We start from the raw sequence: 22,570 nt of genomic DNA on the forward strand, positions 1-22,570 counted from the left end.
GGGAAAGGATTTGCAAATCTCCGGCCAAAAGAGAGCGTTAGATAAAGACCGATTCCCTCAAGACTTGCTTCTCGAGTACAAGCCCCCTTCCACGTCCCCTCCACGGTCCTCCATGGACACTTCTTTATTCCCATTATTGTTTCTGCACAACCTGCAACCTGCCTCTGCCTGCCCCTTTCGGACATGTCATCCGCCGCTCCTCGTCTCTGATTGGCGCCCATACCAACCGAGGGCCGCCAAGCCTCCCGTGTGGCCGGGACTTGCCACTCCAGAACCAAACTAGCCGTCCCGGGTTTTATGTTGCGCCCAAATTCCATCTTTTGGGGAAACCAAACGCACGATAGCCCGCGCACGACGCCACCGCGTCTTGCCTTGACTCGTTGCAGGGGCCATACTCAGCTGGCTGGAATCAGAGCTATTCACGCTAAAAGATTTGCCCATAGCTGCTGCCACGTTGGGTCTTTGTTGACTGATGCTTGAGCCACATGATTATTGACTATGAGCGAGCCATGTGTGTTTTTGTTCGGGGGAGATGATGAGAAGTGTGTTTGTTGTCAAAACTATGTTTACATATTTGTTCGTGGTGAGAAGCCCATTCTTTTTGTCGAGAGAAAGAGAGAGAGAAAGAGAGAAAGAGAGAAAGAGAGAAAGAGAGAAAGAGAGAAAGAGAGAAAGAGAGAAAGAGAGAAAGAGAAGAGAGAAAGAGAGAGAGAAAGAGAGAAAGAGAGAGAGAGAGAGAGAGAGAGAGAGAGAGAGAGAGAGAGAGAGAAAGAGAGAGAGAGAGAGAGAAAGAGAGAGAGAGAGAGGGAGAAAGAGAGAGAGAAAGAGATAAAGAGAGAGAGAAAGAAACCAAGGAATAAAATCCATTTTTGCATTCCAATTCGCCGATTGGTTGCGTGTCTACTTCGCATCTCTATCTATCTGTACATTAAGTTCTCTGTGCTGCCAACAGCAATTTCTTCTTTGTCCAGTCAACTTAGTCTTGTGAATACAAACAGTAGATTATTATCCATCCCTTTACCAATTCCCTCAGTTAACACGTATACCTAGTTTCCACACTGCAGCCAATAACGGTTCGGAATAGCACACAGCCAATCTCTCTCACTCGCCCATGCAACATCACTCACCAAGTCATCTTACACTCTGGTCCAGGGCTTGAAATTCGCACGCTACACCTCATCTTCTTCAGCGCGGCCGTCCAACTCCATGGGCCCGACCCTCTGCGTCGATGTCTCCGTCGATGTCATGCTAACGCTTGCCATACTAGACATTGACACGTTTGAGGCAGCCGCTGCACCATTTTCGAGCAGCTCGATACTGGCCAATGCCCTCACAAACTTATCCTTCTCAACCTTCAACGTCTCTCGCTTGCTAGCGGTTGTCTCGTCCTCCTCCATTAGTCTCTCATAGACACTTGCTGCGTCAGGACCCCGAATACCTAGCTTATCCTCCAAATAGTGCGGCAGTTGACGTCGAATAGCTGGAATCATACGGCAGATGATGCGCTGGGACACGGCATCGGCGAAGCGCAAGGCCGCGAGGCGATAATACCCCCTAACGTATGCAATGACCTCCAGCTCTCGCGCAAACGGATCCCGACCAAGCCTGAGCATCTCCTGATCTCTCTTCTTGGCTTCCTGGACTCGTTTATCTTCAGTAAGCTTGTCACTCGTAATGTAGTCTCCAGGGTCTGGGCCAACAGCCTTAAGTCGCATAAAGTGTCGAAAACGTGTAAGCTCCATGTGCTCGTCAGCCCTGTATTGCTCGAACGCCTTGTTGTTGAAGGTGAGCAGGCGTTCTTTTTCATCATGGTAGAGAAGGGCAAGATCATGCTCCGTTTCTTTGCGATGCTCCTCGAGGAACCTTCGCAGGTGCCGTTTGGCCTCCAGATAAATAAACCTCTTTTTAAGTCCTTCTAACGCTTTATTGAGGGTAGATTCTAATTCCGACTGAAGTTCTCGCATTGTCTGCTTGATGAAGGCATCCATGGGCCCATTCCACGGCCGGACTGCTTCAAGTACCAGGTCTTCATACACTTCATCAGATGTGCGATCAGGCATGCCAGCCTTGGTCTTTGCTTCAATCTCCTCGCGAACTTGACGAAGAGTACGGAAACCACGGCCAACATTGGTAAACTCCGCAAATGGTTCCGGAAAGACTGAGTTTTTAGGGATAGTCGTGCGAGGAGGCATGATACTAGTCCCACGTACAGCAATTCCATGCTGTTCCTCGGGTTTTATGTGGCCGTTGGAAGGGGTCCCGTGCAAGGGAGTTTCTAGACGAGGCCGCTTGGAAGGGGTAATATGTGTTGGCGCCGTGCGCCTTTTCGCAGTTGGAGTAGTTGTTGCAACGGATGCTGCATCTGATTCATCGTCTGATATCTCGAGGACGGGAAAATCCGACTTGTCTTTGAGAGTGAACTTGGGCTTTGTATTTAGTAGACATTCGCGAAAATTGCGCGGCAGGACGCCGAAGTGGCTCATAAACCCTTCCAACTTAACCCGTGCCGAGTCAGCAAATGCCATTAGCCCCGTCTTTATCTCCAGCTCCACGTTGTCAGGAAGTTCTGGAAGGTTTGCCAACTGCTTCGTGATCTTGTCCAAGTGGTGCTTGACTTTCTGCTTAATATTTGGGAGGCTGTAACGGGTTAGCCGTTATTACAAGCAGTGTCCTCAGGACAACAACTGCTCCTCTGGAGGCTTACCTTTTAGCAAATTCTTCGCCCAAACGTTCAGAGAGGAACGACTTGAGTTTCTCAACCCCACATCGTTCGGAAAACTCACGAAACTCCGATGGCCAGTTCCCAAGAGAGTGAGACTCGAATACCAATTCTTCCCACTTCTTCAGCTCATCAAGATCTTTGCCTTGTGGACGTGAAGTAATAAAATATCCCAGGCCTGTCTGATGGGTACAGCCCTTCATGATAGCCAACCACTGGTCGTGGTTTCCCGCTTCTGGGAGCAGGTCGGCTTTGGTTAGGACGCCGATAGTTCGCGAGGTTGCGCCCAGCCTTCGAGTTAGGCCAAAAGTAGACGAGTTCTCGGCGTCACTATTCATGGGCATGGAGCAAATAATAATGGCCGAAGGGTGTTGGATATAAGCTTTGGACAGATTGCGCACCACATTTACCAAGTAATCATCCTTTGCATCCGCGGGATTCTGGAAAATACCTGGCATGTCATAAAAGGACAGATCGGGCAGATCAGGCCCTTTGATTTCCAAAGCCACAACGTTAGGTGAGAATTTGGCGATAGTCTCTGCGGCAGCGTCCTCAATGCGCGTGTTGACTGCGATGCCTCCAGAGCCTGGAATAAACAGGCCATGATGCTTATCGTCGTTCAGAATAGCAATCTGGGCCCATCTTAAAACCTCTTCGATTTGGCTCTTATCCTGCATGGTCTTGAACTCATGCACAGCCGAAACAGGCTGCTTGCGCCATGGAAAGAAGGGATCTTCATCCGTCACATCCGACTCAACAATAGGTCGATCAGTGGGTGGCTGAAACGAGTACTCTTTTCGAAGCCAAACACGACAAGACCAGTCGCTATTGCGCGAAACTCGAATGTGAAGTGGGCACCGCGTGCAGGTGCCCTCACTCCTGGGCAGATCCAAATTCGCAAGACCGGACATGAGACTTGATTTTCCGGCCGACTGGTCACCAACAAGGACCAACTCTGGCAACTGGACATCATGAGACACGCCCAGCTGCTGTAGTTCACCCAGGGTGTCGTTGCAAGCCTTTAACTTCTTGCCGATATCTTGGAAAGAGGTATGAAAGAAACTGTCATCATGATTGCTGATTGGGCTTTCCATAGACATGCCATTCGTGACATTAGGACGAGTCCTAATCTCTCGCAACATGGGGCCTGTCTCCATGCTACGCTCACTAGGCGCAGCTGTCGACATGTCAGTACGGATATCAGCATGGAAAAGGTCAGGTTATTTCAAGACTTACGTGCATCAGACCTGCCTTGGCGAGCTATGCGGTTGGTGGGATCGTAGTTTGTAACAAGAGATCTTCTGTCATCGTTGTTGATGTCGTCTAGGGCGAAAAGCTCCGTTAAGGAAGTATCTGGGTCTTGCTTGATAGGCCGGATTCCAGGTCCTCCACGGTGGCGACGCGAAGTTGCAGTTGTCATGTCGGATTAACTGGTGGTGACAGGATTTTTTAAAGAGATTTTTATGTAAGGATCATGCTTCAAATTCCTTCAATGGGATCAGGACAAGCGTTGCACTGATGTTGTACAAGAGGCTTAGGAAAGGAAGGGCAGAAAGAAGACGACCTGCAGAGTGAAAAATAATGTGGCTGAGTTCAGAGAAAATCAAACAGGCTGGCAGGGTATCTTGAAAAACAGAGAAATGGGCGGATCTAATCAGACAAACAGTGCAATTGGAGGAAGTCAACTAGCAATGAAAGTGAGTGCAAAGTAAGGTGACTGAGAATAAGGCAAAGACCAGATTGACGAGTTCTGGTCCCGTGCCGCCGTACAGGTGGCAACAGCTGCCTCGCTGAACCGCCAGGGCTCTGGGCAGACTCCCAGGAAAGATAAGAAGTGATAGTGCGAGGAGAGCGATGACCGGCACCGCGACCCAGTTCCATGATAGTACAGCAGAAGTTTCAGCAGAAGGCTTTTTCAATTCTTGAAAAGATAGAACTATGCACTACTTCCATCCTTTTCACAGTATTTGTGGTAGTCCGGCCGTTGTCGTCGAGCTGGCACTATCAAAAATTAATGGTCGCTGGAGTTGCGATGGTGAAAAAAGCAGGGGGCTGGGGTTGTGGGTGCAGTTAATGTTGAACCACACGTCGCGGAACACGCTGTGGCTCTCTCTCTGACTGGCAATGGACCAGGGTCGTCCAAGCTAGCAGCAAGAATTTTGAGTCTGCGCGGCATTGGTACATACGTGCCGCAGAAATAGTCGAGGCCAGACGGCATTCCATGGCTGGCGGCTGGACACCCCCTGGCAACGCCAAATCCGCCCCCCGCCATTCCTGCCCACATGAGCTCAGCTGTGCCTGAGCTTCGACATGTCTGATCAAGCCGATTCCGACCACCGCGCCTCATCTCCTGACCCTCATACAGTCTCCCTCTTTTGCCCATGTACAACGCAGTAAAGGTTGGATCTGTATTTCTAGAAGCAAGGCAGATGCCTGCGTGAGGATAATTGGCGATATACTGCTCGTCCTCTATCTTAACTTCCAATCGAACCACCCCACTTCCCGCTTTCAAACTCCCAACAAACGTCACCGCAATGTCTCTCCAGATCCCCTTGACGCATCGGTCCAAGGACCAGGGCACAACCAAAGCCATTATTCTGGTGAGTTTAACAAAGATGGCAGCATATTATTCTGTCTTGTCGGAGGAAATCGGAGGTAAAGCCTTGGAATGGGAACAATTGATGTTGCTCTTTGCGGGCAAGCTGCCGATCACCGTGACAAGCAGACTGAGCATATTCATAATTGAACCATTGTTATTCGGCTAACATGAACGATCCAAGGTTGGCGGTCCGTCAAGAGGCACCCGTTTCCGTCCACTGTCTCTCGACCTTCCCAAGCCCCTCTTCGAAGTCGCCGGCCACCCCATCATCTGGCACTGCCTATCCTCCATAGCCCGCGTGCCCAACAAGCAGATCCAAGAAGTATACATCATCGGCTACTACGATGAAGCTGTTTTCCGTGACTTCATCAAGGACTCGGCCAAGGAGTTTCCTTCTATCACGATCCGCTACCTACGCGAATACCAGGCTCTTGGCACCGCTGGCGGATTGTACCACTTCCGCGATGCCATCCTCAAGGGCAAACCCGAACGAATATTTGTTCTCAACGCTGACGTGTGCTGCTCGTTCCCCTTGGCCGAGATGCTCAAGCTATACGTGGAAAAGGACGCCGAGGCAGTCATTCTTGGTACCCGTGTGAGCGACGATGCCGCCACCAACTTTGGTTGCATCGTATCTGACACGCATACTCGTCGAGTATTGCATTATGTCGAAAAGCCCGAGTCCCAAATTAGCAACTTGATCAACTGTGGTGTATATCTCTTCTCCACTGAGGCAATCTTCCCATCCATCAAGTCGGCTATCAAGCGCCGCCTCGATCGACCTGCTCGTCTCCTATCGTACCCTTCCTCGGATAATCTCGAATCGTATCAGTTTCCACCAGGTGGCGACGACGACGATGAGGAATCCAGCCGTAAGAACGAAGTAATTCGACTCGAGCAAGATATCCTGAGTGACATGGCAGACAGCAAGCAGTTCTTTGTCTACGAAACGCAGGATTTCTGGCGCCAGATCAAGACGGCAGGATCTGCTGTGCCCGCCAACGCACTCTATTTGCAGCAAGCATGGCAGTCAGATAGCCAGGAACTCGCCCAACCTAGTGCAAACATTGTGCCTCCTGTCTTCATACACCCCACCGCACAAGTTCACCCTACTGCCAAGCTCGGTCCCAACGTGAGCATTGGGCCCCGCGTGATTGTCGGCGCTGGAGCCCGCATCAAGGAGAGTGTGGTCCTGGAGGACTCCGAGGTCAAGCACGATGCTTGCATTTTGTACTCAATCATCGGCTGGGGCAGCAGAGTAGGCGCCTGGGCTCGTGTGGAAGGTACGCCCACACCGGCGAGCAGCCACTCGACTATCATCATAAAGAACGGCGTCAAGGTTCAGAGTATCACTATCTTGGGTAAGGACTGCGTTGTGGGGGATGAAGTTCGTATACAGAACTGCATTTGTCTGCCCTACAAAGAATTAAAGAGGGTAAGCGTCTTTTCCTGAGGAAACATTTTCGAATAGACCGGCTGACATGTGCATTTAGGATGTGGCAAATGAAGTCATCATGTAAATGGCGTTTAATATTAAAACTGAATATTTTTGCGGGAGAGGGGGGAAACAGTGGAGTTAATACGTACGGAGCAGTCAAACCCGTTGAGATCATGTTGGGAATGTAAAGGGCAAATCAATGACAAGAACGTCAATCTTGAGTGTGGATTGTCCCATTGGAGCTTTAGTTAATTGTGACAGGGACTTTCTACCAGGGGTAGCTGGGCGTCGGTCCACGCCCGCTACGAAGGTAGATATCTAGCAGGGAATATAGAAATCAAAGTTCAGCCTGTTCTGTTTTTCTTGACGCAATTTAAGAGAAAACGTGTTGATATGTCTAATGTTTGCCGTTGCTGAAGGCACTGGTAGCCATATAGATCGACGGTTTCTTCGTTCCCCTGCCAGTTCTTGAGAGTAAGTCGCTCACATGGTAGGTATCAAGCCTCTAGATCCGTCTACAAAAAATCCTACCCAAAAAGCCTTGCCAATTCATATATGCTCATATAGCCATCCCAACTGCTTTAAATCAATGCTTTTTCCCCCAGACGCCGCATACCATACTTGCCGCGGAACCAGAAACTGAATAAAATGTGCTAAACTACATTCCTCTCCTAACCTAGAAATCTTCTTTATGGACATGAGTGCGGCTCGCCACACGAGGCAACATAGGACTACTGGGTCGACTGGTCGTCTTCCCGACCCCCCTGCCCTCGAATGATTCGGTGTTCAAACGGCGAGTATCTGCCGTGCGAGGCGTTTGCAACGGCGTAACGGTTTGTACGATGGCGGGCTTTTCGAAACTAACGATGCGCACGGGCGGAGGACGGTGGAGCCTACGTTCTGGGACGCTGTAGATATATGTTGCCAGAAGAACAAGGGAAGTGCCCACAAGAAACTGATTTGTTAGTTGCGAGGCTGAGATGGAGGAGCGCTGTTTTTAGGCGGACAAATAACTTACTGTTAAGGTGACGGCAAAGTCGAAGATCCACACGCTGACGACGAAGCTGATTACGATGCTGATGCTCGTCGCAAAGTTCTTTACTATATTGTCGGCATCGCGAATCACGAGACTGGCTAGTAGCCCACCAGCAGCCTGGAGCAGTATTGCTGCCCAAACCACGGCATTGTAGCCCTCAAAGAACCCATGTTCTTGGATGCCAGCGCCATCTTGGTACATACAGCCTCCCAAGAAAGCCGCAATGAGCGAGTAGAAGCTTAATTGAACGTTTCGCATCCAGACACTGGCATTGGTAGAGCTCTCTTTAAGCAGCTTCTCGAAGTAAACACCTGCCAATCCAGACACAACGGCAGAGACGAGGGCTGCGGTAACGCCCACAGAAAAGTTCATAATGGGGTCTGCGGGAGGCAAATCTTTGGCGATGCCTTCGTACGTGGCGGACCGCCTGCTCAGGTGCAGCGCTGCTTCGGGAACATCAGCGCCAGCCACAGTTTGGCCAATTTCGTGCTTTGATCGAGGAAAGAAGTGGTCGGGGACGCCGTGCAGGAGGAGCGAGTTGGTCGTCTTTTCGGAGGGTGGCAGAGAAACGATGCAGACACCGATTGTGAGGATGACGAGGGACGCCCATCCTTTGAAACCCAGTTGGCGGCGGAGAAGAAAAACACTGAAGACGGCTGTTGTGAGAATCTGCTCTGCTTGTCAGCATTGAAAGCTAGGTCTGATTGTTTGAAATTCGATGCTGTTTTGGACAACACACCTTAACTTGATACAAGACCTGGAAGTGAACTGGATCCAGATTTTCGACAGCTACGTACTGCAGCAAATTCTGGAAGGTGTACAAAGCGGCGGGCACGGCCAGCATCCAGCCATCATTGGAGAATACACCGTTGTAAATCTGCTCAAAGAGAACCGTGGCTGGCGTGCTCGGAGCAAGGGTCTTGGACGTCTCGTATAGAGCCAGTGTGAGAGATATGGCCAGCTTAATAACTTCGTTGAGAAAGACGGCTGTCGATGTGAAATACCGGTGGTCGCCTTCAGGAGGCATAACTCTCGAGTAATGCATCACCTGCGGAGATGTTAGGTCGTTCTAGGATTGGCACGAGGGCACGAGCAGCCAACGATGACGACGGTTCTGAATTGCTTCGCGGCGATGGAATGTTAAACGTACCAGTATCAGGGCCGAATTCTGGAAAGTCAACTAGGTAGACAGTTAGCTTAAGCATCGTCTCAAGAGCCGCCCTCGTGAAGGTCGCGTGCGCTCAGGTACGCCGCCATGGCGGCAGCGGAAGAACGTACAAAAATCAAAGACACATTCTTTGCGAATCCATTTCCTTTGGTGCTCCGATAGGCGCCAGGACCAGCCGCCTTTGAGGCCGCGGTCTCGAGAATTGCCATGATGGCAGCACGTCGCCGGTGGTGATATCACGCGTCGGGGAAAGATAGGCAGGGGTAACAGGAAGTCCACGGTCAAACCTCGCGCACCTTGTGCTGGAGGTGAAAGGAGCGAAGAGCGGCGCTGAAAAACAAATTTTCGTCGTGATTGAGAAAAAAGGAAAGAAAAAAAGAAGACAGAAAGGAACGTTGAGATGCAAAAGAGTAGCCAGTATTGACATAAAACAAAAGGAAAAAAGAAAAACAAAGTACACTTGTCGCTGACGCTGGTTGGGGAAGGAGAGTGAGTACTCCGTACAGAGCACAAGTGTCGAGTGGTAGCGAATGATTGACAAACGGTGTGGTGGATGAGCAAGAGTTCGAAAACGACAAAGGCGGGGGGATCACAAATTGGCCAGGGCGCAATGCAGTGCCCAGCGTCTCATGCGGCTTGAATGCGAGTGATACAAGTGGCCCAGGCTGTTCGTCAGTTACATAGTCCTTTCCCGAGAAAAGTGGCTGAAGGCAGTTTTGTTTGGGATCAGCCCTTTGACAGAACGGGGACTCAATTGACGGGCGGCGCGGAGGCTAAGACTCAAGATAAGGAGGTGACGCCGGTGCCGATGCCGATCGATGCCGTACAATATGGATGCGAAGGAGGACCGTGCGACGTTCAAATGCAAAAGAAGGAAAGAGAAAAGAAAGGGGGAAAAACTCCGAAGCTTGCGGATGAGGGCCGTTTCGATGTTGCCTAACGCAACTTGACTGCATGTGGCTTTGCAGCTTCAAATGTCAACATTGGATCAATGACGTCGAAAGTTGGGAGCGAGCCCGAGGATGCAAGAAGTCCTTGGCAACTCGGGTACTTGACTCAACAAGGGACCACATTGGGCCGACTACAATAAGTTTTAGTAGCCAGCCGAGTGCACTGTATTGCTTGTATCTTGGGGTGAGTATCCCATGCACCATCCATGAAAGATGCCTCCGGCCAAGGTGCAGGCAAAGTCGTTGATCGCGATTTTCAAGTCTTGGCAAAATGCCCAGGGGTCCAACGGCAATATTCGAGGTTCGCGGCTAGGGGCATCATAAGCACCAGCACGGTTGGGCTCGACTGTCCGAGCACCCCACAACTATGGAACTTGATTGTTTTTTTCTTTTTTTAAAAGAAAAACAACTCTCTTTGTTGGTCAGACATCTCAAGCTATCCCTTTGGCTGTGCTAAGGTGCCAGTCAGGTATCGGCCCCATTTTTTCTGCGATACCTAACGGGTACCTTTTTAGCGTCAAAAAGGCCCCATACGCTAGGTTCAGCTGTAATATGTGCGATGTAGCTCTTTGTAACTCACAGCATTACTAGTACTTCTATTATCTTATTATTTCCTAGCGGGGTTAAGTATCTTTAAATGTAGGGTTTTTAATTGGCTAAAACCAGAATTCGATACCTGACTGGCACCTTAGCACAGCCAAAGGGATACGGAGTACTCCGTAGCGTGAAGTCACTCTTTGCTCTTACTTGTGCTCAGGGTTCTGACATGGGGGCAAGAGCAGCCTCCCCCGCACTTTCCTACGACTAGCGCCAGCCGCGAACCTCCTGAGTAGGAGTACTTGGTCAGAGCAGCCAAATACTTGAGATGTGGGCCATTGGAATCCAGCTCCAGCTCGACAGGGGCGGAGGCAGTTGTGTCTGAGAGTTCTTCTAGATGTCAACTCTACGCTGTGCTGCACACCCCCATAGGTACCTACTAGGTAAGTACCAAGGTAGGTACTTAAGTACTTAAGTAGGTAGGAAACTTATTCTGCCGCCCAAGCTGCCAGCAGCATCTGCTAATGTACCCCGGACAGCTGCAGATCATCGCGCACATCCAAATGCCAGCCCTGCCGCAGATAATGACTACTTGACACATCATGGGTATCATCTGCGCCCGTCCCTCGACCAGCTATTATGTCTTGCATACAACATCAGGCGGCACAGTCGAGCACGTGGTTTGTCCTGACACCAAGCAACCTACCTAGCTAGGTACCTATTCACTTAGGTAGACCACAATGAGAATAACGACCCTGCGGATAATTTGATGGATTATTCTTCGACCCTACTTCGTCTTCAGTTTACTATTTTTACCTTGCAAGTTTGTCACGTCATCATCATCAGGCTTGGATCCAGAATCTCTCTATTCTCACACCGGACACTATGAAGACAGCCTGTCACAGCCGTCCCGTCCAGTAAGCCACGGTGCCGGAGCTTCCGTCTATGGCACTCAAGGCTCACGGTTCAATCCTGCCCAATCATCTGTTATTGGAGCATGTGTGCTAGTGCTCCGATACATGGGGACTCACTGTGTATTAACGCTTCTACTGTAATAAATACACAACGGGAGATGCCGCAGAGTCTGCCCCCAAAGAATGCCTAACTACCTAGGTACAGAATACTCGAGTGTAAACGACAATTGAGCGTCTGGGTGGGAAGTGTCTGGCCTTGAAAGTTGGCGTGGTAAACAGCAAACCGCATAATGACGATCAATATTATTCATTGGCCGAGATGTACTTGCTTCATTCTGGGCAAGGCCAGGCTGTGGATTGCAGGAAGATGGTTGAGCATAACAAGGCTAAACTCGGATTCATGCCAAACCTCTGGACCTCAGTGCCTCCACTGCCAATTTCTCGTCCCAGACTGTTGCTAACACTTAACCCGGATATCTCCTAGGCAGCTCCTTTGGCAACCTACCTGGTGTGCAACACTTTTCCAACCAACGGTGTCATGGAGCCGCTGACTGTGGACCGTGCGTGTCATGATATACATAGCTATTCTCACTTGAACTGGTTTTCGCTGACACGAAGCATCTCGCTGCATTAGATCGCCGTGCCTCTAGGCACAGTCAATGTGAGGACGGCTGAATATGCGCTTTAGATGTCGAGGCGGGACCTGTTGCAATGCTGGATGAAAAATTCCCAAGTCTTTCACTAGTTGATGGCGAATCCAACATATATACTCTAGGACGAATGGATCCCATGATGCCGCTCTTGCCCGCCTTCCTGGAGGAATGACGGGTACGAATGCGGCGGCAACTGCAGCTACTGATTGATTTAAACCTTTTCTTATGTTCGCTTTTGCTTGACGGCGGGCATCGGAGGCGGAGCTCCAAGCCCGCCAAGCGATGATCCGCGTGAAGATCTCCATCTTGGGTACATACGGATTAGCTATCCACAGGCCATCTATTGTGAGGAAGTATTCCGTATGTTTAATTGAACTGAAACTACAGATTTATAGGTGTTTTACTGCCATATAACCTAGAAAAAACCGGGAAAGAAGCCAAATTTGTTGCAACGGGCTCATTAAACAAGCCACCTGTACTGTTAATGACTACCGTTCCACAACTTTGAGAGTCCCATCGGAGAAAGGGGAGCACAATTCGCCAATATGTTGATGATATGTTTTAGGCGGACAAAGAGATGAGAATAGGCTTCAAGTAGCACGGTCATGGACATGATCAACTATTCAAGGCGGATTACAACTACGTTTCGGGACGAACCAGACACCCAACACTAGTCGGTAGGCGCTTGACTAGTCTTCATTTCAATAATAGAGAAGATGTATACATACGCATGTTCTATTACAAACTTGAAAAAAATCAGTTATGTCACTTTGTATGGGGGGAAAATGTTCCTGTTCGTCCTCTTCGCAAGACGTCCTGTCACAGCGGAGTGCTTTTCCGAATGATCCAGGCCCAGATCCCATATTCACCCTCACAGACCATACTGCTTAGAAACGTATTCCTTCATCAGAGCGACGTATTACATCTTGCAATGGAAACTTTTTGCGACTTAAAGACAAAGACTTAGATGCTGCAGCTCAAAACGAGTCTTCTACGGCGGCAGAAGGTGTACTACTAGTCGGTGCGGACTTCAAAGCAAGGACTGGCATGGTAGGACAACGCTGCCGGAAGCCGTCGAGAACGCTCAAAAGGCCTTCGTCGGCTTCTACTTGATAGAGGTGCCAATATCCATTCCAGGGTGAAAACTATCAAACGCTACTTCCGTGGGCCAACACCATAAGCTGCAGAGGCGTCGTCGAGCTACTACACAGGCTTCTTAATAGTAGAGTATTCGACTTGGACAAATCGATGCCCCCTTTTTCCTCAGTTACCAGTGTAAGAAATTTCCAGCAGCCTCGTTCTGTATTCTCGGTCCAACCACGCCACTGTACCCGCTTGAAAGAATGCTGGGGCCATGAGCATGGCCTACATGAAGGCCTGATTTCTTTGGCGCGGTTCAACTTTTCTTCAGTCGATTATTCTTTTCGGAATCTCTGATGATACCCTTCGTGCGATTATCACCTACTTTCGTGGTGGACACTGGAGAGTCTCACCTAAAAGTGTAGTGTAGAACTAACATGAGCACGTCTTTCGCAAAGGCTGAAACGTTCTAGACATTATGAGAAGCTCCACTCGTTTACGAACGGCGTTTTTTGTTGCAAGTTTTATATCTTCCACAAAGGCGTAAAGTAACTCTAGGTGTCTGCAGGCCTTCTTGACCCTGCGGTCGATCTGTATCAAGAGGGGGTGCGGTGCCTTTTCAAACGACGGTATACTGGATTCCGTGAAATCGAGGAGAAAAAGTAGAGGGGACGTCGATTGTTTCTTTCTTGGAGACACCCGAGACCAGTGGAGTGAGAATGGTTTTATGATTTGTCTAGTCTGGATTTTCTATACTCCAAATACTCTCAAGCCTTTGTCAACATCGCTTCGTGTCACCGCAACTCCTCAGTCTCGTAATAAACACAGCGCTGTGATCGCGAACTGCAACAAGAACATGCACTTGACAAAAAAGACACTATATCAAATAAAGAGTAAAAATTTTAGAAACCCAAAATCTACTGCTATGTACCCGCCTTTGGTGCCTCTGAAAGACCAACAACAAAATGTAAAATCAGGCGCTATTGCCTAGAAGATTGATGCCAGCAAAAACCGTTCAATATTCGTTGAACCAGTGTTCACCTTCCTTCAAATACCCACCAATGCAAGTTCAACTGAGTGCAAAGTTGCGTTCGTCAATCACAGTGTTCCCCGATCGTAGCCCGGGAATTGCGGCCTGCCTACCAAAGTCCTCAGCTATCGCATCCCACAGAGCAAATCGTTCCGTTAGTCCGTTGTGGCTGTCTTGTAAAGATTTCTGTCTCTGTTTCGTCACTTTCCGATATGAATCGTTGCGCACTGCTCGTTTCATGCGATGCCACAATTTGAGCTTTGGCTCCGGGGTTGAGTCAGGGGGTTGTGGCCAGCTATTGTAGCCACGGTCTTTTTGACGGAGGTTCCATACACTCTTCTGCGGTAGGAACATGCTGGCGCTGATGGTTGGTACCAAAACATCTCCAAGACCTTGTTCATAGTGACTATCGTATCCATCAAAATGATCTAAAAGCACCTGGTGACTGTGGCTCCGAAAGAAAGAAAGCGAACCTATGTCGAATTTGGGCGAAGTTCCACTCTTGTAGAAGGTTACTAACCAGTTTGTGAATGCTTCTGCTGGCGTTTCTGCGTCGTCATTCGTTATGTCAATGGAACCAAAGCTCCGGGACCCCTAGTCCTTGCCAAAGTTACCACTTACAATCTGTGTGGCATCGGAATTCGACTCTGAGCTTTTGAGTGAACCACGGTGGCTATGACGGTTATCAGAAAGCCCCAGTAGCCAGGCTACATCTGCTTCTGCGTGCAACAGATCAGAATGCTTTTCCAAAAATCTTTTGACCTGTTGTGAAAGCATTGACCGCTGAAGTGGTGCAAAATTGGCCTTGTTGGATCCGTACGCAATGTTGTGATCTCTCATGAAACGAAAAATGTCAAATCCAATGTCATGTGTGAACTGAGCCTATAGACCAAGTCAGAGTTTCGAAACAAGAAAAAGGAACACAATCCATCATAGTTTGGTGGATGAAGACTTACTCCTGGCTCAATCCTCCAAAACCAGTCATATGTCTGAAGCCGCTTCTCTTTCGCAAAGGGTCCATTGTTCCATCGCTGCAGCTGACGGAAGGTCTGTAATGGTTCGAATGTGTCGCCACGAGTTGGTGAAGCAGCTCCCTGAGAAGTTTGTGATGGCTGATTTTGGCTGATGGGGTCCTTTTTCTCCCAGTGACGCAAAGGGACACCACCCTGGTGAACGACTTCATAAACACATGTAGCTGTGGTTGCGTTCGATGTCAAACGACGAAACTCCTCGCTCAAAGGCGCTGTGCTGAAAAACACCCAGTCGTAATTGTATCGGCTATTGAAGGCATCCTCTAGCTGATGCATTGACGAAAGCAAAGGTTCAAGGTCAGATTCATAGGCCAGAGTTACGAGGGCGGCTCTTGGAGTAACATCATCGGCGCGAGTAATCGGTGGATAGAGACTGTGAACATGTGAGGAGAGCCAAACGAGGAGCCATAACCGTGACAATTTAGCGAGCCATACGAAGCTGGGTGGCAAGGGAATACATTGTTTCCAGTTCGTCATCCTGCGATACGAGCTGAAAGTAAGGAAAATTGTTACGAGAGACGGCGGCCTATGGGTGCGTAAAGAAATAAGGGGGGCAGAGGAAAGGAGCAGAAAGGGTCAGGCGAAAGAATGAAGGCGGGTAGAAGAAACGAGAAGAAAAGGAATCGACTAGCAGCTCTCGGAGGCGTCTCTTCGATGGTGGCTGTCGACGTCGAAGGAAAAAGGTGGATGGTTTTGAAGAGAAGATGTAGAAGAGGAGTAGAAACTCAAGCCGAAGATGAAGTTCGCAGGCAGCAAGTGGATAAATGGATCCCAGACATGGGCTTGCAGATAACTGCGATGAGCTAGGCAGGCAGCTGGCAAGCAGCTGGCAGGCAGTTGGCAGGTAAAGCCGTGAGGATAACCTGCCTGAGGGCTGCCAGCCGAGGACTATTGCCAATCGACAGTCGTTCTCGTCTTTGCATTCATCCATGGCTGACGAACGGCCGCCGTGATTCACCAACAGACATTCGAATATCAGACAAGTATGGCGTAGGTCAGTTGGCATGAGGTACGGGATCCTTTTGGATAATTATTCAAAAACCATCGGCTCTCACTCTTTTGTGACACCTGAGCCCGTGCTGCCGTCAACTACGCCGCGACTGCTGATGATATTAGAGAATTCGAGTAAGAATTCCGATCACAGGCAAAAGATCGGCAGGCACCGATAAAATAGCGATGAATAATGTATTCATCTCATGTAGACACTAGTCTGTCCGTCGCCTGCAGGTCCAGTCACTCAGCCCTGTCCTCCAAACGCCAGAACGTGGGTAATCTTTGCTTCCCAAATCTTCAAAACAACCAAAAATACAATCCCAGTCGCATCCGGTGCCGGTTCAAAAAAGTAAGTTTACAAAAGCACGGCCCACCGTGCCGTCATTCTACAGTTGATCAACGCTCCAAAGATCCAAGGGCCGGCTAAGCCTCTACGTCCATGTTGTCAACGTCCACGGCGCCGCCTTCCAGGCTAAGGTCAAGGACCCGTGCGTACTGTGATGTCAACCGTTGCAACTCGCGATATTTGCCTATGGATCTTGTTAGACACAGCACATAATACTCACAACTGATGGGACAAGCCCAACTTACCAAGAATCAAAACGACCCCCCTGATAAGTTCCTTGCGATTCCAACCACAAATCTCGTCATCGAGGCCGTACCATCCCTTGCCTTGCTGCTTTTCGTCGTGCTTTTCCCGCAGAATACCTCCCATTAGACTATTAAGAAGCTCCTCAACCTTGGGCCGGGTCCCCTCTGCTCCCAGGCGCTTGGCATACATGAACAGATACAGGCGAAATTCTTCTTTGGCTCCGAGTTGCAATGCGCCAGCAATACGATTTTCCAGATGGGCAATGCTGATGGTGCTTTCCAAATCTTCACTTTCTTTCCGCTGCATGACAGTCTTGATCATGCGCTGCAGAGCATACGCACGACCCTTGAGGAGAAACTCGTTCGTCGTGTGACGCTCCAGGAATGGTATAATACCAGAAGAGACGGTAGCAGCCGTGCTCTCGTCTCCACTCTCCGCGGAAGTAGACCCAACAGCTGTTGATTGTAATGCGGTTATTGAAGAATCATTCGAGTTCCAGTACTGAGACCCAACTGCCCACCAGGCTTCGCTCAGCCGCTGCCAGGTGTACATTTCCCGAGCATAGTAGAATCCATCACCGTTCGTAAGTGTCACGACAATGTATCCGTTTGTGTTCAAATGAGCAGAGGTGACCCCCGGCCCAGGGCTCGCGGTGTGCTGATTCAACGACGTGGTGGCCACATCGAGGATTGGTCCAAGTGACACTGGAGGATGCGGTGAAGCTTGCATTTTCAAGTCCCAGACATGCGCCAATCCAACGGCAGTTATGCATAACAGCCAATGTTCTCGACATTCCAGAATAACTGGTTGGGATTCGAGTATGATAGGGTTCAGCAAACGCCTACCGGCGGGAGTCCATACGTGGATAGACCCGTCCTCACAGGCTGCCGCCCAAAAGTTCCTGTTGGCAGTCACCAGGATAACGGCTCGGGGAAGAAACTCCTGCCATAGCAACTTTCCTCTTTTCGTGACCATGACGTGCGATGGATCCCGTGGATTCGTGTCGTTTTTGGCTTCCATGATGATACTCTCCGGGGCCTTGGATGCATCTTCGAAAGTGCTATCCGGTTGTAACACCCCCCGATCCATTGGACGGAGAATATGTGATCGAATCCGAGGGACTGCCAACCTCACTTGGGAAAATGATATTGATGGATTCAAGACTGCTGGACGCAGAAACTCGGGTGTAGGGACCACTCCATTCTGCACTAGAGTAAGAGCAGCAGGCTCTACGCCATCAATGCCGTTAGTAACTATTGGCAAAGGGCCTATTGCAGCTCGCCTGGCCGCAGGGCCTTCTTCATCCTCATCGGCCTCTCCGGGAACAGATTTTCTCTTATTTCCCAGGAGCATGGAAGCGATGCCACCTTTGGGTAGTCCGTCGAACGGCTTGCTGAGATCTAAAATGGTTTGTGGGGTATCATTCTGCGTGGTCTTGGTTGCTGTTGAGCCAACTAGCTGTGTCTGGGGCAACGAGGACTGACCAGTACCGGACGACGAAACAAGAAGTGGCGCAACACGTTTCTTGCCGTCCTTGCCAATTGTGACTCGTGATTTCAACTCTTTGACGCGGTCTGCGGTCTTGTCTGCAGTCTTGTCCTCAGTCTTGTCCTCGATCTTGTCCTCAGTCTTGTCCTCAGTCTTGCCCTCAGTCTTGCCCTCAGTCTTGCCCTCAGTCTTGTCCTCAGTCTTGCCCTCAGTCTTGTCCTCAGTCTTGCCCTCAGTCTTGTCCTCTTGCTCCTCCCCAGGGCTTTTGGCAGGCTCGGGCCCGCCATTTGTAGCAGTAGTGTGCTTCTCCAATCCAGCTTTCGTACCGTTTGGAGCCGGTGTAGACTCCTTTGGTGTATCTGATGGCAGGTCACCCATGAGCGCGCCCATCCTCGACTCGACGGCTCTAGACTCCCCAGCTTTGCTGTGCGTCTCCAGCAACAGGCCATCCACGTCCTCGGGCATTCCCATCCCTTTGCGAGATGCACCATATTTCTGCAAAGCCCTGACGTTTTCCTCGGTTTGAGCGACCCAACCGAGCTCTCCTTCCTCAAACTTGACGACCACAACACCACCATCTAGGCTGGACGCGAAAAGCGTCTGGCCATCGGGAGCCCATGATAAATCAGATATCGATTTGCTGCTGAGATCTTGAAGAACGACAACGGGCCTCGATGTATTCGTGTTCCATATGCAAAGGGTCTTGTCTTGACCGGCAGTGGCGGCGACGGTGACGAGCAATTGATTAGAACTTCCATTCGACGTGGTATTTTCGTCTGGCTTGACCGTGTGGAAGAGTCGTGGGGAGAACATGCAGACTTCGGTTGGCGCTTCGTGGCCGATCAAGTTGATCTCGCTGTCCCACCGGGTGCGCTCGATGATGGCGACTGAGCTGACGGGACCGTTTACGGCATTGGCGGCGGCGATGTGATTACCGTCAGGGGACCATGAGCACCGCCGAAAGTAGGTGGTTAGAGGCGAGCTCTTGAATGGTGCACTGATTGTCGTCTCGAGAACAAAGTTGCTGATCATGTCGTGTTGTGTAGAATTTGGGGCCGGGGGCGTATAACGGAAAATTTTAATGGTTCGGTCGTCGCTTGCCGTCGCAAAGAACTTGTTGGCAGGGTCAAACGTGATGCCCTTGACATGGCTCTGATGCGCCGGGATGGCCTTGAGCTTCTCGAAGGTATAGCCAGACCAAACAACGACCTTGGAGTCGAGCCCGACCGACACCAGCAAGGACGAGTCCGGCGACCAGGCCAAATCCTGAACATCGTTTTCGTGGCCAATGAGTCGTTTGTACGTCTTCCAGTTTTCCGCGGGCGGCGGGTCGTTGTTCCCAAAGGCTATCGCAGGCGCTCCCTTGTCCAGGTGGTATACGCAAATGAGCTTGTCGTCGGCACCGCTGGCCAAGTACCGTCCATTGGGGGAAAACCGCACAGAGTGAATTGTTCCCAAATGATGGCTCATGTGGCAGAGCTGGCGCGGCTTCGTGTAGCTGGCGTCTTTCGCATTGTAGATGGCGTCGGTCGACCAGACTCGAACGTGGCCATCACCACCGGCGGTCGCGAGTCGTTTGCCATCGGGAGAAATATGACAGCTATACACCTCGAAGTCTTTCTGCTCACCGCTGTGACTCAGCCACGAGGGCTTTATGATGTGCATGTCGGCGGCGCTCGTAGCATGGGCTCTGGCGATGATAGAAAAGGTGAAAAGGTGGTCAAGAGTGGGAGCATTGAAGCTGTCAGTTCAACCGGGCTCCTTGGCGGCGGCGGCGGCGGCGGCGGCGACGACGCGAAATGATTTGATAGGCGCGCCGCGTGTTGCGGTGCGTCTCAGCACGGGCAATGGTGCGCTTGTGCGCTTCTTTTTCGGCCTAGTCGAGGCCAGACCCAATATTGAATTCCGACGTCGCAAACAATCATAGACTCGGCGGCTCTTCCACCGCATGCTCTGGACCTCGCATCCTGGACAATCTCACCACCACCTAGCATACATGAGCCTGTGAATAGACAAAAAGAAGGAGCTCGATGGCTTAAATGTCTCATTAGTGGTCTGACAATGCTGCTATTACCGGTCCATCTGTGAAGCTCCATGTTTGCTGTTGAGCAGGCCAACCCCGGCGCCATCTGACGTGATGACTTTGTGTGAAATGATAAGTGCTCGTCCTGCTCCGACATTCAACTTCTGTTCGCCGCAAAATGACACATTACTTTCGACTTTTATGGATATGCAACCAGTTCCATGTGTCACCATCCTTTCTTCTCCCCTTCCTCGCACTTGAACTGTTCCCACAACCCATCGTGCTCTACCAAGAACGAGCATTGAACAAGGGCAATAGATTCCCTTCATTCTACTCCAGAAGTGTCATCTCACCCCTCAAATTTCAAATACATCAATGGACTAAAAATAACTACTCAGGCGTAAAGATAGCCTAGCATGTGAAGACACGAGACATCCATCTTGAACTCAGTGAATGCTCTGTAGCTAGAACAATGTAGGAAATCTATACCAATGGAAGGGACATGGAGCAAGTAGGAACTGAACATGAGTACCATTCTCTATATCTGCCTAACTGGTGGCTACCTAGCTGTTATTAGCACCCAAATACTTTGCCTCGCTCGGTTGTACTACCTCACCCTGTTACACACTTTAGCAGTAATATCCATCATACTTCTCCTAAACTCGACATCATTCATGAATGGAGTAGCACTCCCACTATCACAGATGACGTTGAGCAATGAACAATGCCCTCGACTCAATATTTAAAGCATGATGTTGCCGCAGCATACCGACTGGAAGATGCCCATCAGTCTCCCTCCCTCGACGACACAACACCTGTTTGCAATAGCACAAGTCCGACTTTTTTTTTTACCTTCTTCCTGAACTTTGTTACGGCAGAGGATGGCAAAGAATTTCGGTATAGAGATTGAATTTATGCTGGCTGGAAGGCCACCTTCTGCCATCCTACACCCACGCTTATCCGGCGACGATCGTTGGCCCGACTCGGAAGGCTACCACGATATTTATGACACGTACCCTGCGAGTCTGGATTCTTTGAAAGTATGCGAGGCCTTGACAAACTGCAACCTTCCGGTCGCCTGTCGCATCAACCCAGGCGATCTTCAAGATCCTTTGACCAAAACTCCTGAAGGGGATCTGGTGAAGGATAGCAACGGCACTTATATCACACACACAGGCAACCTTGAAGACCCTGAACATCCCCTTAGAAAAGCTGGAACCGGTGATGTGTGCCGGGTATGGAACAAAGAGTTAGCCAAGGAGAACTTCCCGGGTCAACAATATCACCTGGGTCAACAAGATCAGTTCCGGTACTGGTTCGTGGCCGACGAACATATCCCCAATAGGAGCAACGAGCGTCCTCCAACGGATCATTCTTGGAATGGAATGGAAATAAGCTCGCCAGTCATCTCAGACCAGAAGGAGATAGATGCTGGACTACCAACTTTGAAAAGGGTATTGGAGGCGCTGAGTAACAGCCTTCTGATCAGCCTTACCTCAGATTGTGGTCTGCATATCCACGGCAGCCCTTCGTCGGGATCAATAGATCTCCAACTGGCCAAGAAGGTGATCGCTGTGATTCGCCTACTTGAAGAGCCATTCATTCAGAAAATTTGTCATCCCCTTCGACGCAATTCACCTTCTGTAGAACCCATCGGCAGCATGTCAATCCTTGGGAAGAAGAGCAAGGGTAATAAGACAGAGACGGCATCGTCTTGCGGAGGCTTCATACAGACCATTCATGGCTTCCGATCTAAGCTGCAGAACAGGTCTCCAAACGAACCCGATGCCTTTCGATTCATGGAGTTCTTATTTGCAGCAAAGACAATAGACAGCCTCCGGGAAGACCTGAAATCGGGGACGTCTGGGACGAATATGCCACATCGATGTGGCATTGCAATTACTCTCCTGGGAACTGTGGAATTTCGATACCCCCAGAGCTCGTTTGACCCCGAATGGCCTGCCTTTTGGGTGAAATTGATGCAGAAGATTTTCCAAATCTGTGTTGAGCCCGACGAAGCGTTCTCTGCAAGCTTTGAACGATTGTATGAACTGGGAACTAGAGCGCAAGCAGTGGGCTGGGAGAGTTGGTTAGAAGAGCTGGGCCTCTCTTCTCAGTACAGAGAAGTTTGTGCTCGTCACATCCATGAAGCCAACTCTCCGCGCAAAAACGAGATACTGCCAAAGGTGGGCGGCATATAACGAGCGGCGGGCTCGCATTTCCGGGCGAAGACTAGCTTTGGGTTTTGGAGTAGTATGGAGCGGCAGTGTTTGTCTATAGACATTTTGGGAGCCACATGTCTGTGATCATGAAAAGGAT

At 50.1% G+C, this 22,570-nt stretch overlaps 7 protein-coding genes across 7 annotated transcripts; 2 read left to right on the forward strand and 5 right to left on the reverse strand.

The window, feature by feature from the left end:
• Window positions 1-861: 861 nt before the first annotated feature.
• J3458_000245 (uncharacterized protein) lies at window positions 862-4,480 on the reverse strand. Its single transcript, XM_007816140.2, has 3 exons — window positions 3,956-4,480; window positions 2,705-3,896; window positions 862-2,637 (listed from the first exon to the last, which is right to left on the reverse strand). Exons 1-3 carry the CDS (start codon window positions 4,137-4,139, stop codon window positions 1,170-1,172), a joined length of 2,844 nt encoding a protein of 947 aa, XP_007814331.2. The 5' UTR covers window positions 4,140-4,480; the 3' UTR covers window positions 862-1,169.
• A 390-nt stretch (window positions 4,481-4,870) lies between these two features.
• Window positions 4,871-7,122, forward strand: J3458_000246 (uncharacterized protein). Its single transcript, XM_007816141.2, has 3 exons — window positions 4,871-5,319; window positions 5,500-6,753; window positions 6,812-7,122. Exons 1-3 carry the CDS (start codon window positions 5,254-5,256, stop codon window positions 6,836-6,838), a joined length of 1,347 nt encoding a protein of 448 aa, XP_007814332.1. The 5' UTR covers window positions 4,871-5,253; the 3' UTR covers window positions 6,839-7,122.
• Window positions 7,117-10,219, reverse strand: gms1_1 (UDP-galactose transporter Gms1). The gene is made up of 5 exons (XM_066116029.1): window positions 9,071-10,219; window positions 8,943-8,972; window positions 8,590-8,840; window positions 7,775-8,438; window positions 7,117-7,711 (listed from the first exon to the last, which is right to left on the reverse strand). Exons 1-5 carry the CDS (start codon window positions 9,167-9,169, stop codon window positions 7,433-7,435), a joined length of 1,323 nt encoding a protein of 440 aa, XP_065977910.1. The 5' UTR covers window positions 9,170-10,219; the 3' UTR covers window positions 7,117-7,432.
• A 3,944-nt stretch (window positions 10,220-14,163) lies between these two features.
• J3458_000248 (uncharacterized protein) lies at window positions 14,164-14,478 on the reverse strand (the record flags this gene model as incomplete). Its single annotated transcript, XM_066116030.1, has 1 exon — window positions 14,164-14,478. The coding sequence occupies one exon, from the start codon at window positions 14,476-14,478 to the stop codon at window positions 14,164-14,166; it is 315 nt and encodes a 104-aa protein (XP_065977911.1).
• Window positions 14,479-14,718: 240 nt separating this feature from the next.
• J3458_000249 (uncharacterized protein) lies at window positions 14,719-15,632 on the reverse strand (the record flags this gene model as incomplete). Its single annotated transcript, XM_007816143.1, has 2 exons — window positions 14,719-15,006; window positions 15,081-15,632. 2 exons carry the CDS (start codon window positions 15,630-15,632, stop codon window positions 14,719-14,721), a joined length of 840 nt encoding a protein of 279 aa, XP_007814334.1.
• A 1,078-nt stretch (window positions 15,633-16,710) lies between these two features.
• Window positions 16,711-19,893, reverse strand: HIR1_1 (HIR complex subunit; the record flags this gene model as incomplete). Its single annotated transcript, XM_066116031.1, has 1 exon — window positions 16,711-19,893. One exon carries the CDS (start codon window positions 19,891-19,893, stop codon window positions 16,711-16,713), a length of 3,183 nt encoding a protein of 1,060 aa, XP_065977912.1.
• A 1,239-nt stretch (window positions 19,894-21,132) lies between these two features.
• On the forward strand, window positions 21,133-22,452 carry J3458_000251 (uncharacterized protein; the record flags this gene model as incomplete). The annotated part of the gene is made up of 1 exon (XM_007816145.2): window positions 21,133-22,452. One exon carries the CDS (start codon window positions 21,133-21,135, stop codon window positions 22,450-22,452), a length of 1,320 nt encoding a protein of 439 aa, XP_007814336.2.
• Window positions 22,453-22,570: the final 118 nt, after the last annotated feature.

Source organism: Metarhizium acridum (assembly GCF_019434415.1).
Source record: "Metarhizium acridum strain ARSEF 324 chromosome Unknown scaffold_1, whole genome shotgun sequence".
Classification (NCBI taxonomy): Eukaryota; Fungi; Ascomycota; class Sordariomycetes; order Hypocreales; family Clavicipitaceae; genus Metarhizium; species Metarhizium acridum.

Bases quoted from the DNA above. Each gene is read 5' to 3' on its own strand.
- J3458_000245 (XM_007816140.2), bottom strand. From the start codon at position 4,139: ATGACAACTGCAACTTCGCGTCGCCACCGTGGAGGACCTGGAATCCGG. The intron at 3,897-3,955 runs GTAAGTCTTGAA...ACATGTCGACAG, and splicing joins CCAAGGCAGGTCTGATGCAC to CTGCGCCTAGTGAGCGTAGC. The intron at 2,638-2,704 runs GTAAGCCTCCAG...AACCCGTTACAG, and splicing joins GGCGAAGAATTTGCTAAAAG to CCTCCCAAATATTAAGCAGA.
- J3458_000246 (XM_007816141.2), top strand. From the start codon at position 5,254: ATGTCTCTCCAGATCCCCTTGACGCATCGGTCCAAGGACCAGGGCACA. The intron at 5,320-5,499 runs GTGAGTTTAACA...GAACGATCCAAG, and splicing joins CAACCAAAGCCATTATTCTG to GTTGGCGGTCCGTCAAGAGG. The intron at 6,754-6,811 runs GTAAGCGTCTTT...ATGTGCATTTAG, and splicing joins CCTACAAAGAATTAAAGAGG to GATGTGGCAAATGAAGTCAT.
- gms1_1 (XM_066116029.1), bottom strand. From the start codon at position 9,169: ATGGCAATTCTCGAGACCGCGGCCTCAAAGGCGGCTGGTCCTGGCGCC. The intron at 8,973-9,070 runs GTACGTTCTTCC...CTGTCTACCTAG, and splicing joins AGAATGTGTCTTTGATTTTT to TTGACTTTCCAGAATTCGGC. The intron at 8,439-8,589 runs GTACGTAGCTGT...AGCCGTCTTCAG, and splicing joins ACCTTCCAGAATTTGCTGCA to TGTTTTTCTTCTCCGCCGCC.